The sequence below is a fragment of the Rhinolophus sinicus genome, chromosome 15 (assembly GCF_057876585.1).
Source record: "Rhinolophus sinicus isolate RSI-liver-muscle chromosome 15, RSI-T2T, whole genome shotgun sequence".
Classification (NCBI taxonomy): Eukaryota; Metazoa; Chordata; class Mammalia; order Chiroptera; family Rhinolophidae; genus Rhinolophus; species Rhinolophus sinicus.
In genome coordinates this window covers 106,126,767-106,141,584 of record NC_142515.1, presented here as the reverse complement: position 1 = coordinate 106,141,584, position 14,818 = coordinate 106,126,767, and the positions used below count along the sequence as shown (strand labels likewise).

General features: G+C 37.7%; 1 protein-coding gene across 11 annotated transcripts in view; it reads left to right on the top strand.

Moving 5' to 3' along the window:
* RAPGEF2 (Rap guanine nucleotide exchange factor 2) overlaps window positions 1-14,818 on the top strand; it is a 214,743-nt gene that overhangs the window by 67,842 nt on the left and 132,083 nt on the right. For 10 of the 11 annotated variants that reach the window (XM_019733145.3, XM_019733141.3, XM_019733144.3 and 7 more), the window contains exons 3-4: window positions 1,552-1,608; window positions 14,703-14,786. In XM_019733145.3, coding sequence (XP_019588704.3) covers window positions 1,552-1,608; window positions 14,703-14,786 — 141 coding nt within the window. The remainder of the gene's footprint in view (window positions 1-1,551; window positions 1,609-14,702; window positions 14,787-14,818) is intronic. The other variant, XM_088792556.1, reaches the window with a different exon arrangement.

Sequence of the window (14,818 nt, the reverse complement as noted above, 5' to 3'; positions counted from 1 at the left end):
TGGAATTAACACGTTGCGTAGGGCGGGGTTTAAATCCCTCATGAAGATTCTCGTGATCCATACGCAACGTGTTAAGATAAGGGCAGAAAGGACTTAGATAAACATAGAAGATGCTGATAACTTGTAGAGCCTTTTCTTTGGAGTTCAGGACCAAATGATGGGAGTGGGAAGAGGTTGAGAAAATGGAGATAGAGTACATAGGCAACTCTAAAAAGAGGATTTCTGTCATGGGAACAGCAAAATGTGGATCATAGCTGGAGGAAGATATGGGATTAGGAGAGGTGTCCCCCCCTCAAACAAAGTAGGTGATGCTAAGTAGTTTTTACATATCGAAGGAGAGAAGGAGAAGTAGATGGTGGGTGATGTAGGGGAAGGAGGTAAGCTTGCAGGAAGGCAGGGTCTTAATGCAGGAGCAGGAATGAGAGCCATTGAAGAGGTTAGGGCAAGACCGCTCCTTTCATTCTAACAGGGAACAAGGTCTGTTACTTCATTTAAGACCAGGTGTTTTTTAGACCCATCACTGGGACTAGTACCCATTTCTATGAAGAATAGATGTGATTCAATCTATGGAAGAAAACTATATGTGAATGATGTGTATTCAAGATTTGATGCTACCTCCTGGAGTTAAGTGACATTCAGTATGAAAGTTTGGATTAAGGGACTGAGAGGATAATAAGAAGGACCTTTGAAACAGGGTGGTGGTGGCACAAAAAAAGCAAGAAAAAAGTGTACTGAAGAGAGTTGTTTTTGAGGGAAATATCAAGAGCATACAGTGTTTATTAGATTTAGCAAACAGGAAAGATGGGTGTGGATTGAGCCCAGTGTTTCATGGACTGGAGACCAAAAGGGAGGTACCCCTGGAATATTCAATTCTGTAGCCAATTTTTTCTATGTCCTAGTTCCTTCATAAGAAGATACAGTCATTCCATTTTCTCTTTTGCATTTCTGTATCTTTGGGCTTAATATAATTGTATGCTTCTTGAAAATGCTGTTCTTGAAGCAATTTTTGAATATTTAGACATTTATTCATGTTTTCCATAATTTACATAATTTTTTCCTCAGGGATGAATCAGCTGAAACAACAATTCTTCAAGGTTGTAAAGCCTCCATTTAGTCATTAGTCATAAAAATACTGAATTAATAAAAGCCTACTTTTTGTCTAAAATTCCATATGGTTAAGTAACATTAATGTTGAGCTGTGAATGACGTTATCACTTTTTAAATTAATAGGTTTTTCTTTCTAAGGTGCCTTCTCATTTTCTGTTTACCTTGGAGAACACTAATTTGTCCCCATATCATTTACAAAGTATAAAAAAACATACAGTTTTGTTGCCTATAAAATAAATGTGGTAAAATTGATGGTTAACAAAATGTTTTTTTTTTTCCTAGCATCTCTTTACCAGATTTTATGTTGTTAACCTAGGCACCTGTTTGATAAGCCATATAAAGTAATCTTAACTTTCTAGACTTCATGGCTCATTTAACTTTTTGAACTATTAGTATGTTTGTTCATGACAAATGTTGAACTCATGTTTTTTATTTCTTTTACAGGTTAATGTGTGAAACTGTGAGATATGAAAGACATGAAGCAAATGAAGTTTTATACTAGTAGGTATTTCCTTTTTCTTTGCACAATGTGTAATGCAGTGACTAATTTCCTTAAAGAATCAAAGAAGTATTAGTAACAGTTTGCTGAGCCAATGTTACCTTATTTTTGCGTTAACTTACATTTTATAATTTAGAAATGTGAAACATTTGAGCCATTTCCTGTCATAAAGTAAACATTTACAGTCCTTTGCTAAGTTCACATTTGTAGCTATATATCTCTTATGTGTGATTCAGAGATATTATTTCACATTATGGAGTATTTTGACATTTGTATCAGGAAATAAGACATGGTGTATATATAGCATTTCAAACAGAACCAAATATATATTCCCACAATCCCACAAGATGAGATGTAAATATAGAATAAATATCATATTTTAACTTCTAATTCTTTCAGGAACAAGAAAATAAGCTGCCCACATCTCTTTAGGCATAGTTTCTTTTTAAAATAATATTGATATTCCTTTCAAGATGTGTAATATATTCCTTGAGAAAACGAAGACTGATTCTTTAAAAGAATGTGATCTACATGCAGTGGATAAATACTGGAGTATTAGGATATGTAAACTATGATTTACTAGACGTATTATTTTGTTGATAATGTTTGCCATGACTGATGGTTGTTCTGTTGACTTTCCTTCCTGTTTTTCAAAGCACTTATTAAGTAACTACTACTTTCCAGGCATATTATAGTGAATATTTATTGAAATAAGTAAGTCACAGCTCCTTCCCTTAAGGAGGCTATGATCTCTTGAGGGAGGTAGAAGTAGACTAAAAGGAAATCAACAACAATTAAAACTAGTTAAGCAAAATAACTGAGACTATAGACATGTTCTAAGGGCAAAAGAAGTGCAAGGGAAAGCTTGAGGGAAATGGGGAGAGTCTCAGGGAAGGGGCCCTTTGAAGTAGGTCCGAAAAGTGTGTCCAGTGGTCTATAGAGACTTCGTTGGCAGAAGAATCAGTATGCGCAGGGACACGGAGGTGAAGGGGCCTGACTCGATGCTTTGACCACTGTGGCAAGTTTAGCGTGAGTGGCATGGGCCGTGGGTCAGGATGATGAGTCAAGAAAAGAGGCAGGCCAGCCCTTCCTACTTGCTTGTGAATGTGTTAAAAAAAAAAAAAAAAATCAGTCTCAATTCTTTGGCAAAAGGAAATGAGTATTTTCCCCCTCCTAAATATATTTTATGTTGGAAAACTACAACTATTCACAATATTAGAGACAATAGTTTAATGGACCCTATATTCTTATCATCCAACCTTGTCAGTTGATGGCCAATTTGTGTCATCATTTGCTCCCCCTCTCCCATCTCCAACTGGACTATTTTGAAGTAAATCCAGAAATACTAATTCATTCATAATTATTTTGATATGTATCTTTATCTTTAAAAGATAGAGACTTTAAAAAATTTAACCACAATATTCTCATTAAAACTTAAAAAATAACTCTTTATATCATGAAAATACTCAAATTTATTTGTCTCAAAAATTTGTTTTTACGGTTTATTTATTTGACTCAGATCTGAATAAGGTCCATCCATTGCGATAGTTCTAAATTCTCTTTTAATCTGTAGCTTGGTGACCAGTTTTCAAGAAGCAAAATGACGTGGCCAAATGGCTTCCAACCTACTCATCCCCTCAAAGATAATACCTGTGCCTGTATGAAAAGGTGGATGAGCTTGAGTGGATGGGCAGGGAGATCCATACGGAGACAATTGCAGTAACCTGAGGCCACAAGGTCTGAACTGAGGCAAAGACAGAAGGAATGAGGAAGTCAGGGGTAGATTTTACAAGAAGATACAGGTGACTGTGATCTAGGATGATTCCTGGGTTGTAACTTACTAAACTTTAACATGTAGGGGCTGCTTTGCAGGAACTTGTAAATATCCATCTGGGGCTTAAAAGAACATATACCAAATATAGAAGAATGATAAATAACCAATTGATAATGAGATAACACCAGGGGCCGTTGCTTTTCACATATTCATTCTTAAAGAAATTAAGCTGTAAATAATGTAGAATATTTGTTTCCTTGAGGAACAATTAAAAGCTACCAGTGGAATGGGTATACAAATGTCGGAGTTGGAAATCTCCGATGAATGTTATTGAAATTTTTTGAAGCAGCCTAGTGGTAGTGTCAACTTTCTATTATTTTGTCCTTCTGTAAACAGTGCTGGTAGTATTGATGATGAGGTATAACACACATTTAACAAGGACTTCCTGTTTCCCACATACTCTAAGAAGTGCTGTATGTGCATTAATTTACTTACTCCTTATAGCTGTCTTGTGAGTAGGTATTACCATCATCCCAGTTTTACACATGAAGGAACTGAGGCTTTGTGATGATGAAGAACTTGCCCAAGGTCTCACTGCTCAAAGTGGGACCTGAATTTGAGCCCAGACATTGGGATTCTGCAGCCTTCCCCCACTCAACCAGCATTTCCCAGCTTTTTTCATACCACCAGAAAAAATTGGCACCACAACAAGAATGATAATGCTTGTCTACATGTTGGGATAAGCACATCATCTTTCCGTGATGCTGGCCTCCCCAAGGGGTGATGGTGGGAACTGAAACCCACCGGCAGTTCTGCCTACATTACCCTGACTCCCTAACAGTTTTTATTCATTATTCGTTTAAATTGAAGGTAGATTACAGTGTCTTTAAATATACCTAGAGTTGTTTTTTTTGGTTTTTTTTTTTAATCAGTTTAGACAGTGAGTGAGCTATGCTGATAATGCAAAGCCATGTTTGAGATAATCCTAAATTGAATTCCCTTAGGCTGGAGTTTGTAACAAGAGTTGATTTGTAGCAATTGATCATTTTTGACTAGTTAGAATTAGGTGACATGTTAGTAAGCGATGGAAAGCCTGTAGATAGTCAGTAGATCATGAATCCATAAGACCAAAAATTCACACAGAGACTAGCTGTAGGATTCCTAGTATTTGGCCAATCTTCTGATGGAGGGTAATTGAAGCATTTTCTTCTGTGGTCCTTGGACAAACACGTTTTTGCTTTTACCAATTTGTGTAGGTGCAGTTTTGAAAATTAAAGAACCCTTGTATTTGTGGTGTATATAAATCTGTGATAACTTTGTATTGCCACCCCTCTTGGGGACCTGTTGTTATTACTTCATGGGGGAAATGACCTGTCTGTTCTTGTTCTCCCTTGAGCTTAAAGAACAGAGGATAGTTAGAATATCAAAGACTTTCAGACTTTGGTTTTATGACCAAGAGATGAGCATTCACATTCCTTATTATGGTGACTTCTAAGTCTATGGTTTTAATAATTTCACTAGCTAAATATAATACTCTTTTGATCCACCTTTGTACCTCATTTTTCTCATCTATAAATGGAAACAATGATAATGCCATGTTTCCCCGAAAATAAGACCTAGCCGGACCATCAGCTCTAATGCGTCTTTTGGAGCAAAAATTAACATAAGACCTGGTCTTACCGGGTATAATATAATATAATATAATGCCGGGTCTTATATTAATTTTTGCTCCAAAAGACGCATTAGAGCTGATGGTCCGGCTAGGTCTTATTTTCGGGGAAACACGGTAGTTAGTACCTACTTTTTAGTCTTTGTGTGGATAAGATGCAGTACTACCTATGAAGTACTTAGAGCAGTTCATGCATAGTAAGTGTACAAAAATGTTAGCTGCTAGCGTCATTGTCATTACAACATCATTGTTCTGAATTTACATTTTGGTCTTTCAATTTTTCAGCTGCTTTAAACTTTTGTTAGGAAGGAATTATAGTAGTGATGCTGTAAATTTCACAGTGTTACGGTTTTAACATAAACCAACTGGATGGCAAAAGTGCCATTTTAAGTTGTGTTGAGATTTGGAGAGAATTGCGAATCTGAAAATTGATTTTTTAAAAACTTAGAACTGCCCATTTCGAATCTAGTTGTATTTGCGCTAGAAAGTTAGATAAAATTAGTGGAACTTTACACGATGGACAAGAATATCAGGTAATTTCTGTCTTCCTTTCATTTGTTGTCTGCTATGTGCTAGCTATTTTGCTGGATCGGGAATACTAAGGTGGCAGTATAAATTCCTTACCTGAGAACTTTAATTTAGAGATATCTTTCTTTAAGAATTTAATCTGAAGTGAGAAAAACAAGTGTGTCCTTTCAGCTTGAGATTTTTGTTTTTCCCTATTTCAGTTTAATATATGGTTACATTTAAAGTGCTAAAAACTTTTGGATCAGAAATTTACCTATTAAAAAAGTATTTTAAGTGCACACACAAACACACATACCCACACAATAAATATAGGTAACTCTCTACCTCAATGCCCATTTTCTACATATATGTCTGACTGAATGGTTTGGGATTTTAAAGAGTTTTCATAGCAGTTTGTTAAGGGATTTATCTTTCTTTATTGCAGGAGAGGAAATTGTTCCTCCATAAAAAGCAAAAACTGCGTGGAGGCCTATTGAGTCTTTTAAAGCATTTTCATTTAAATCTGTAAATGTGCAATTTAGAACTTCAGGCCTCAGCTGCAGCATCATTGCTTTAGCAGTCTTTTCACTTGCTGGCTTGGTTTCCGGTTTTCACAGCAGCTTTTCCAAATCACTTCTCTGCAAGGCCACCCACCCACTGTTCTCCCGCTCCCCCTCCAGCTGACTCTGTCCCAAGCTTTACTTTCTGTTCACAATCCCCAATTTATCTGCAGCAGCCTTTGCCGCATGTCTCTCTCGTCCCTCCAGGAGGAAGATGTCCTTTGTCCTGCACGGTGTGGTTATTGCTGTTCTCACCTGTATTGTCACCCTCTTCTCCGGCCCCCTTTCCTACAGGCAGTAGGTGTGCCAGTGTCTTCCATCCAAAGGAAGTTCTCCTTTAACTCTTTGACCCACATCCAGTTATTGTCCTGCTCCATCCGTCCTGATGTGGCCGAGCGGTTTTTTTCTTTTACGTGCAGTCTTATTTTTAAGTGATTGCAAACACACAATTGCTTTAGGTTTTTTGTTGTTGTTCTTGTTGTTGTTTTTAAGAAACAAAATACTTCAAATCTCCTTTCACCTTTCTTCCCCAGCAAGATGCATCCATTTTCTTGAAGTATCCTTCTTGTTCGTGTTTCCATAATAATTTTACTATACTTGTTATGTGTGTGCAAAGAAAATGGTGAAACCATTGTGTGCCATTGGTCATGCAAAAATAAATAATACATGTTTTGTCTTTGAGCTTATCACAGAGAGCCCCAGCAGAGGAGCAAAACAAACAAGAAAACAAATAATTATTAAACTTTCTGATACATCTAGTCACAGAAGTAATGTAATATATTTGTGAAAAAGATTAAAACTGTTCTGTGACTGAAAAGCCATCTGCAAACTGGAAGGTGGCCATCGTTAGAATTTCTTTTTCTAAGCGGTGGAACACTTTGTCCGTAGGAAATCCTATTTGGCTCAGTCACAGTTACTGTTATGGTGAAAGGAGGGTGGGATAGCGGGAAATCCTGAGAGGGCTCAAGAAGTGCATATTAAAACCTCTGATCTGAACTAATGGCTGGACTCCCATGAAAGGACAGAAGATAATTTGTTGTAAATAAGTCAAGTTATTTTCGCTTTGGTTTTGGGCATAACCATATATTTGAGAGCACAAGTTTAAGCCCATCCAGAGAGTATAACATGTTATAATAACAGTATAGGTGAGCAGGAACGAGGCCCTGAACTTCAGGGGAGGCTTCATTTAAGAGAGACTTCAGGAGAATGAGCAGAAGTGATGGTAGGTTGTGGAGAGGGAGAAACTTAGGAAGACTTTTCTGTCCTCTGGTTTTATCCTTTGATTAGATAACGTTACTGTAACAGTGGATGCAAGACAAGAAACAGGTATTTTTCTAGTTTTGGTCACTGGCTGGCTCTCTGGAATTCCTTGATAGTTGTCTCTACTTAGTTATTGGAACTTTTGTTAGTCTTCATTTTATTTCTTTTCTGGTTTTTTAGCTCAAGATGTGAGGCCAGTAGCCCTAGGGTGATAAGAATTCTGTCTCTATTTCTCCCAGAAGCCAACAGCTTTGCTTTGAATATGGCATAACATCCTGGGTAGCATAATGCACCTTTTCTTTCTAAAATATCCCAAAGGTCAGTGTTTGATGTTACATGTGGTCTCAGTGGTATATAACCCATCTATAACTGCGGCATCACGACCTCTATCTAAATGGTCTTTGTAACCACTATTTCTGGACATTTCACGGGTGCTCATATCACCGGTTCTTACTTACCATGGGACGGCCATCTTTTTGCATCTCTGTGTGTATGTTGTGAATGTTGCCCACATAAAGCATCATAAAGGTGCTTCTTCACTCTTCTGAGCCCCTTCCGGCTTGTGCTCATGCCACATTGCACTTGGTCTGCTGAAGTGGGAGGAATCCCTTGTATTCCCAATGCCCTCCTTATGCCAGGGCAAAGTTTGTCAGGACAGCCTCGGAAAGCACTAACTTCTGGTCCCAAATTGTTTGGATTTTGCACAGGTATGTTTCTTTCAGTTTCTATTTGTTGTCTCCCCCCACCCGCACCGCCAACACACACAAAGGTGTAGATGTCCCTGCTTGTGGCAGGCAGGAGGCCCATTTTGAGCGAATGTTATGCTAGCTCAGTACCCTTTGCCCACAGCCACCCACCCCCACCACTCCTGACTCTCCCATTTTGTTACAAGTCCTTTCTTCATAGTCCCCCCTGCCTTCATCTCCATAAACAATCTTTTTGGCTGATTGCACTCCACTTAAGTTATCTCATTGTATTAATAGCTGAATAAAGTAGCTTTTTCATATTACTTTTTTGCCCTCCCATAATTGTCTTTGCTGACTTAATCAGTTTTCTTTTGATTTACTAGCTTATTCTTTCAACCCCTTTGTCAACTTCAGCTTGATCACTTTTATTAGCTTCCGGCATTATAAATACTGAATATGGAACGGCACACACAGCATTTTTATGTGGCAACGTCGCCACCTTGTGGACTTGTAGGATATGGACGTCGAAGGTTAAGCCTGTCTTCATTTTTCCAGTTACTGGTAAATTGAAACTCACATCTTTGACTTTCAGACTCTTTAATACCATATCTGAGTTGGTGTCTATTCAGTTACTAATTCATCTATTAAGAAAATACCTAAGTACCAATCAGACATTATATAGTGTATATATTGGGGCTACTGATGAGTTAAAGGAGTTTAGAAGCTAGTGGGGGAAGACTCTAACAGTAATTTTGAGACTCTGGCAACTGCTGCATGTGAGCACATCCTAATTGCTCTGGGAACCCAGGAGGAAGATGACTCACTTTATTTGGAAAATACCAAAACACTTCTTAGAGGAAGTGGTAGTTAACCTGGAATTCAAAGGATGAGTAATAAGTTTACTAGACAAAAGGTAGTATTTAGAAGCTGGAACAGCAGGTTTATTCAAAGGCCCTGAGGCATAGGTGGGGGAAAAAAGTGTAGCATAACTGAACAGGGCGAAGTTTGCAGCATAGAATATGTGGAAAATCGGAGCAGATAGTGAAGTTGTGGGTTGGCCCTTTCAGGGATGGTCGTTAGAGAGGAAAGGAGATGAGGAGGACTAGTATTTTGTAAGTACCTGTTATGCAAGGTACTCCATGTATATACTGCCTCATTAAATCAAGGTAACGTTGTGAAGAAGGTATTGATATCCCCATTTTACGGTTCAGGCGCTAGAATCTCAGAATTTAACTTCACCAGGATCACGTGGCTAGTATAAAAGAATATATGTTCTAAAACCCTTGCTCTTTGAATGGCAACATATTGCTTCCCTCATATGCTAAACCAAGGGGTTTGAACTTTCTCCTGTTCAGGATCCAGGGGTAACAGCAGAGGCATGTCATGATCTGATTTACCTGAGCAAATGCTAACTGAAATAGTGTTGGATAGTGTTGGGTTTTTACCAGGTGCAGCACACAGTTCCTGCCTAAAAGGAAGTTGTAAAATAGAATGAAATTAGATGTGACAAGTATTTTGGAGTTTGGAAAACAGTAAGTGAGAAGACTTTATAAAAGAAGTAGGGCTCAAGCCGTTCCCGTAAGGTGCAGTGTGATTTAGAAGGTGGAGGGAGACAGCACACCTTGGGCAGATAGGCAGTGTGGGAAAGGAACAACCAGTCGGCAGTGGGGGTGTGTGTTGAGGAAGAGAAGGAAATAAGGTGGGAAAAGAGTGGGAGGAGATTATATATTTGCCTGCTCCCCATTATTCCAAGTCTAAACTTGCCATTCCATTTTGGACTTAGAATAATGGGCAATAGGAGCCATTCCTTGCTGACTGCTTCAGAGTCCTTCTATCTGGTTATACTGGAAGGTGAATTGATCATTTTGTGATGGTCTGTTTATGTTTTCGTCTGCTGTTTTGGTTTTGTTTGGCTTTATTCATTTCCTCCCGGTTGATGAAAACTAAAAACAAAACAAAACAAAACAAAAACAGGAGCCTTTCTGAGTGTCTTGCCATAACAGCTAGGCTTTTGTGGCTTTCATTTATGTCACTTATAGGAGGGATGTATAGGAATTAAATCAATCGTCTATTATAGTCCTTAGCTCAGTCTAAAAATTGTCCATTTGGCTGAACAGAGAGACTTACAAAGTATTACTTTGCTATATGTACTTCTTTAATTTTTAGGTTTCTCTTTTCTACCTGTTAATTGGTGGTGTAAGACTAAGGTTATTTGGAAATGCTCAGTCAGGTTTATTACAAGACTCAGCTTTTGCCATTTTAACAACCCTTAAAGGGATTCCTTAGCTCATAATTTTAAAACAATAAAACAATTATGTGAGAAAAATTAAAGTAACACTGGAGAATAAAACACATGCAACTAATTGCATAGACAGTGATAGAATTGTAGGGTTTTTTTCTCCCCTTGTCATTTGTTTTTGTTGGTGCTTGATATTGAGACAGTTTTTCAAACTTTGTAAAAGCCCATGCGTAAGAATCGCCTGGGATATGTGTTTAAAAGGTATTGTGATGGATCTCCCACCTAATGATCAGAAATTAGGGGACTGGGTGAGATGGGTAGATCCTGGGAACATGCATTTCTAATTAGCGCCCCAGGTAACATGTACACGAAAGCTTGAGAACCACTGGACAGAGTAAAATCTCAGTATTAATCCTAGATGATGGTGATGATGATGATGGCAACCTTTCATTAGCCAACTCCATTGCCAGTGTGCCCATCTGCAAGCAAGATCTCAGATTAATTTTGCTTACCCTTTAAGTTTAGAAAAGTTTGATGCTGCTGCTGCTGCTAAGTACTGTTCTTAGAAACTCTTTTTCATCTTTTCTTAAAAAAAAAATTAATCATCATCACTTCGCACATATAAAATTGCTATAAAACCCGTCAGGTAACAGCCGCACTGTGGGAAGGGAGTTTTTGTGGACCTGGAAGGGATGGTGGTTGTCCCCCATGCTGAAACACTGCCTGCCTGAGGCATAATTGAAAGGGAAGAAAGTGAGCATGGTTGGTACAGTGATTTCTAATAAAGCTGGCAGAATTTTCTGGACGATTAAGACCAAGTAAAACAGTTTTTTCTGGTGGCATCTAACAGCAAGGGATTTTCAGAACAGGATCCAAACCTGAGTTCTATGGGGGATGGGTGGGAAGAGAGGAGGAAAGAAGGAGAATTTTTTCTACTTTACAGCTATTTCCAGAACATCTTTAAAATAAGATTCATTGCTTTTGTATTCTTAGTTCTAATTAGCTTACTTTTGTAAAACTTGAATCTTTAAAAGAAATGACTCAATAGTATAGAAATTACGATGATCTTACTTGGCTTGGCATGTAGGAAATGCAATAAATGCAATAATTTTTTGTTGATTGATCATTTTCCGTGTAAGCAATGCCTGTGCAAGCAGGTGTAACTCTTTATAAGTGAACATTTGAATTTTTTGGAAAAGATAGAGAAATAGTCATCTATCAGGCAAACAAAATTATAATAAATGGGAACTCTTGAGAGGACAGGGTGCTTATCTTTACTTCCATTAATCTTTCCCAAGATTTTCCTGATATGAAGAGTCAACCCTAATGATAGGGCAATCAAAAAGTATTCAGGGTGCCAGAATATTTGCTGTCACAGTATTTTATCCACTGTAGGCACTGGCTGCCTTTTACTCCATGGGTATTTTATAATCAGTGCCAGGAAAGCTGAGTTTATGACCCTTGCATTTATAACGTCCATAGTAATTTTGCCTTCAAAATGGACAGACATGGAATAACTAAAAAGCCAGTGAATGTTTGTTATATGCTCTGTCACAGTTAATCTAGGCCAGAGTGACATTTATTGTACTTTTTCACATGATGAAAAAGCTATAGAATAATTATTTGCATTTAGTGAGCATTGTTCATTTAATCCTTGCAACAGCTGTAGTAATTGGCCACATAGTAAGTGATAATCTGCCTTAGTTTCCTAGTTTTTCTAGATTTCATTTCCCTTGACCAACCTTTGGTGATAAAGGGACCATTGTAAGAACAGATTAAAAAAAGTTTACAAAATAATTCCTTTTTTCCTTCTTTTTATTTCAGGGTTTTAGTGCTTGTTATTTTTGAAAATGTAAAGTATTCTTGCATCTGGCAGAACACGTTTTTGCTTGACATAAAATAGAATTAATAATAGTGTTTTCACCTTATGTTAAGAAAGTTTTGTTTTTTTGTTTTTTTCCCCCCACCCAAACTAGGTAAATGATTGTTGTTTGCAAAAGCTAATGATTAAAAACTGGGGAGAAAAGGGTATAAATTATTTTTTTGAAGTACTTCGCATTTTCACTTGAGAAATCATTTTACTTCTCTGGTTTTGATGGAACTAAACTCTATTTGACAATATGTTCCTTTATGTTTTATGTCTGCATTGCTATGAAGGACTAAGTAGTTGTGAAATTGGTTAGGAATGGACTTGGGAAGAGCAGAGATCAACTGATGATTTGTTTTAGAAGCAAGCAGCAAAATGAAAATGATTAGGTGATAGTGGTTGGTGTTTTAAATAAATTATGTAGTTATTCAGTACTGTAAATAGAATTTAGTATTCTTAAAAAAAAAAAAAAGCTGGCAGAGATCGTTGAAGACTCCTTTGAAGCACTTGCATGTGATTGAGTCCCTGGGATCTGAGGGGTGTGTAGCGTGCTGCCTCCTGTTCTCTTAAAAGCAGCTGGCGTGCTCTCTACTTCCTTCCCACCCCTCCCGCTAGCTAGAAAGTATGGCGGTGAAGTTTGGAGCGGCCACCTTACGCTATGAGATGGGAGCCACAGGTTGAGGGCGACAGAGCCACACAATGGGAAGAGCCTGAGTTTCCATACCCTGTGGACACCTTATCAGCCCCGGGATCCATGTGCTCAGGCTGTTACATGTGTGAGAGAGAAATGAACTTCCTCCTTGGTTAAGCTGTTGCTCTGTTTAGCTTTTTGTTGTGTCTTGTTTTAATAGTAACTGAGCTTGTATCCTAATAAATTTGCTAAACTTGAGTCTATAAAATAAAACAACTTACATATGGCAAAAAGCACCATTAACAAAGTCAAAGCATAAGCAACAAATGGGGCGAAAAGATACTCACCGCTCAGGTTTCAAAGGCTCATTTTTATTAAGTACCTCTAGATAAGAAAAAAAATCCCCCAACTTAGAAAATCAGCAAAAATTTTTATGAATTGATTTCACAGAAAAATATATAGATATGACTCATGTAAACAAGAAAAAAAAAGATGCTCTTATAACAATAAGAAAAAGAAATGAAAAAGAAAATGACACGAATGTGTCATTTTTCACCAAGCAGATTGGTAAAGCCCCGGAAGGTTGATTAAAAGTCCCAGTGACAGAAAGCCTCGTCTCCCCAGTGGCTTTCCCCTCCCCACTCTGCTTCTGCCACACCACGCTGGCCTTGTTGGGTAGTGTCAGCCTGTGGCCTTTGCATGCACACTTGACATCCTCCCTGCCCTTTGCCTGGGACGCTGGTCCCTTCGGGATCCACTTGGCCAACTCATTTTGCTCAGCTGTGCTCTTCTCAGTGAGACTTGTCTTTGGCACCCATTTAAACCTGTAACACCCCACCCTCGTTTTCCTTACCCTGCGCTATTGTTTTTTTCTTTAGAGCTCTGATTTATAATTTTCCAATTTAGTATTTTTGTTGTTTATTATCTGTATTGTCTCACCAGAATATAAGCTCCATGAGGACAGGGACTTTTTTGTTGTTGTTATTGTTCTCTGAAATATTCTAAGCACCTAGAACAGCCCCCACCACCGATTGTTAGTTAAATGTTTGTTCAATAAATGTAACAAACTGTAGAAGTAAGGATGTGTGGGAGCAGGTAGGCAGGTAAGTTGCTAACCACCTGGGGAGGACTATTTGACAGTATTTATCAGAAAGGACAGTGTGTGTACCCTCTGGTCCAACGGTTGCACCTCTTGTTACTGGTTACAGTTACTACAGTATATGCAAGATTAATCATTGCAGTTTTCTTCTTTTTTTTTTTTAAATGGTTGCCTACGGTTAGAAACAAGTGAAATGACTTGTTGCTTAAGTTAAATATGGCACATCCATAAGATACCGATCAGATGAAAAGATCTCTAGAATTTAGCACAAAGGTAGAACACTGTAGAGTGTACTGTCTTTTCTGTAAAAAAAAAGAAAAAAATAAGATGGTGGAGGAAATGAGAATATGTGTCCGTAATTTGTGTGAATATGAGTAAAGAAATTCTGAAAGAATATCTGACAAGCATGGTGGAGAAATATGGGAGCTTGGTAGACATGGGGAAGGGTTGGGAAGACTGAGTTTCACTGTTTTCCTCCATATTTTTTGTTTTATGAAGCAACGGAGAGTATTCTGAGTTCAAAAAATTAAACTAAAAAATGAAACTTGGAATGGTAGGTGATTTACGCCTAAGGAACATTTAAAATATTTAAATATACTGACAAATATCTTTAGCTTATTTGGGAGATAAAAAATAATTTAAAGAAATTATTCCAAGAGTCAAATAATGGCATTTTTATGAACATGCTTTATGCTATTTCATTGTCCTTCATGATTCTGAAAGTAACATGGACAACACTTTGTGCTATGTATATTTTGATTTTGTTGTTGTTGTTATAACCATCTGATTCTATTTTCTTTTCAGTCCTGATGATATTGGGACCTGCTGGTATATCCTCCTCTCTGGTTCCGTGTTCATTAAGGAGTCCATGTTTCTTCCAAGAAGCAGGTATCTTATAGACATTCTGTAATAGATTATCT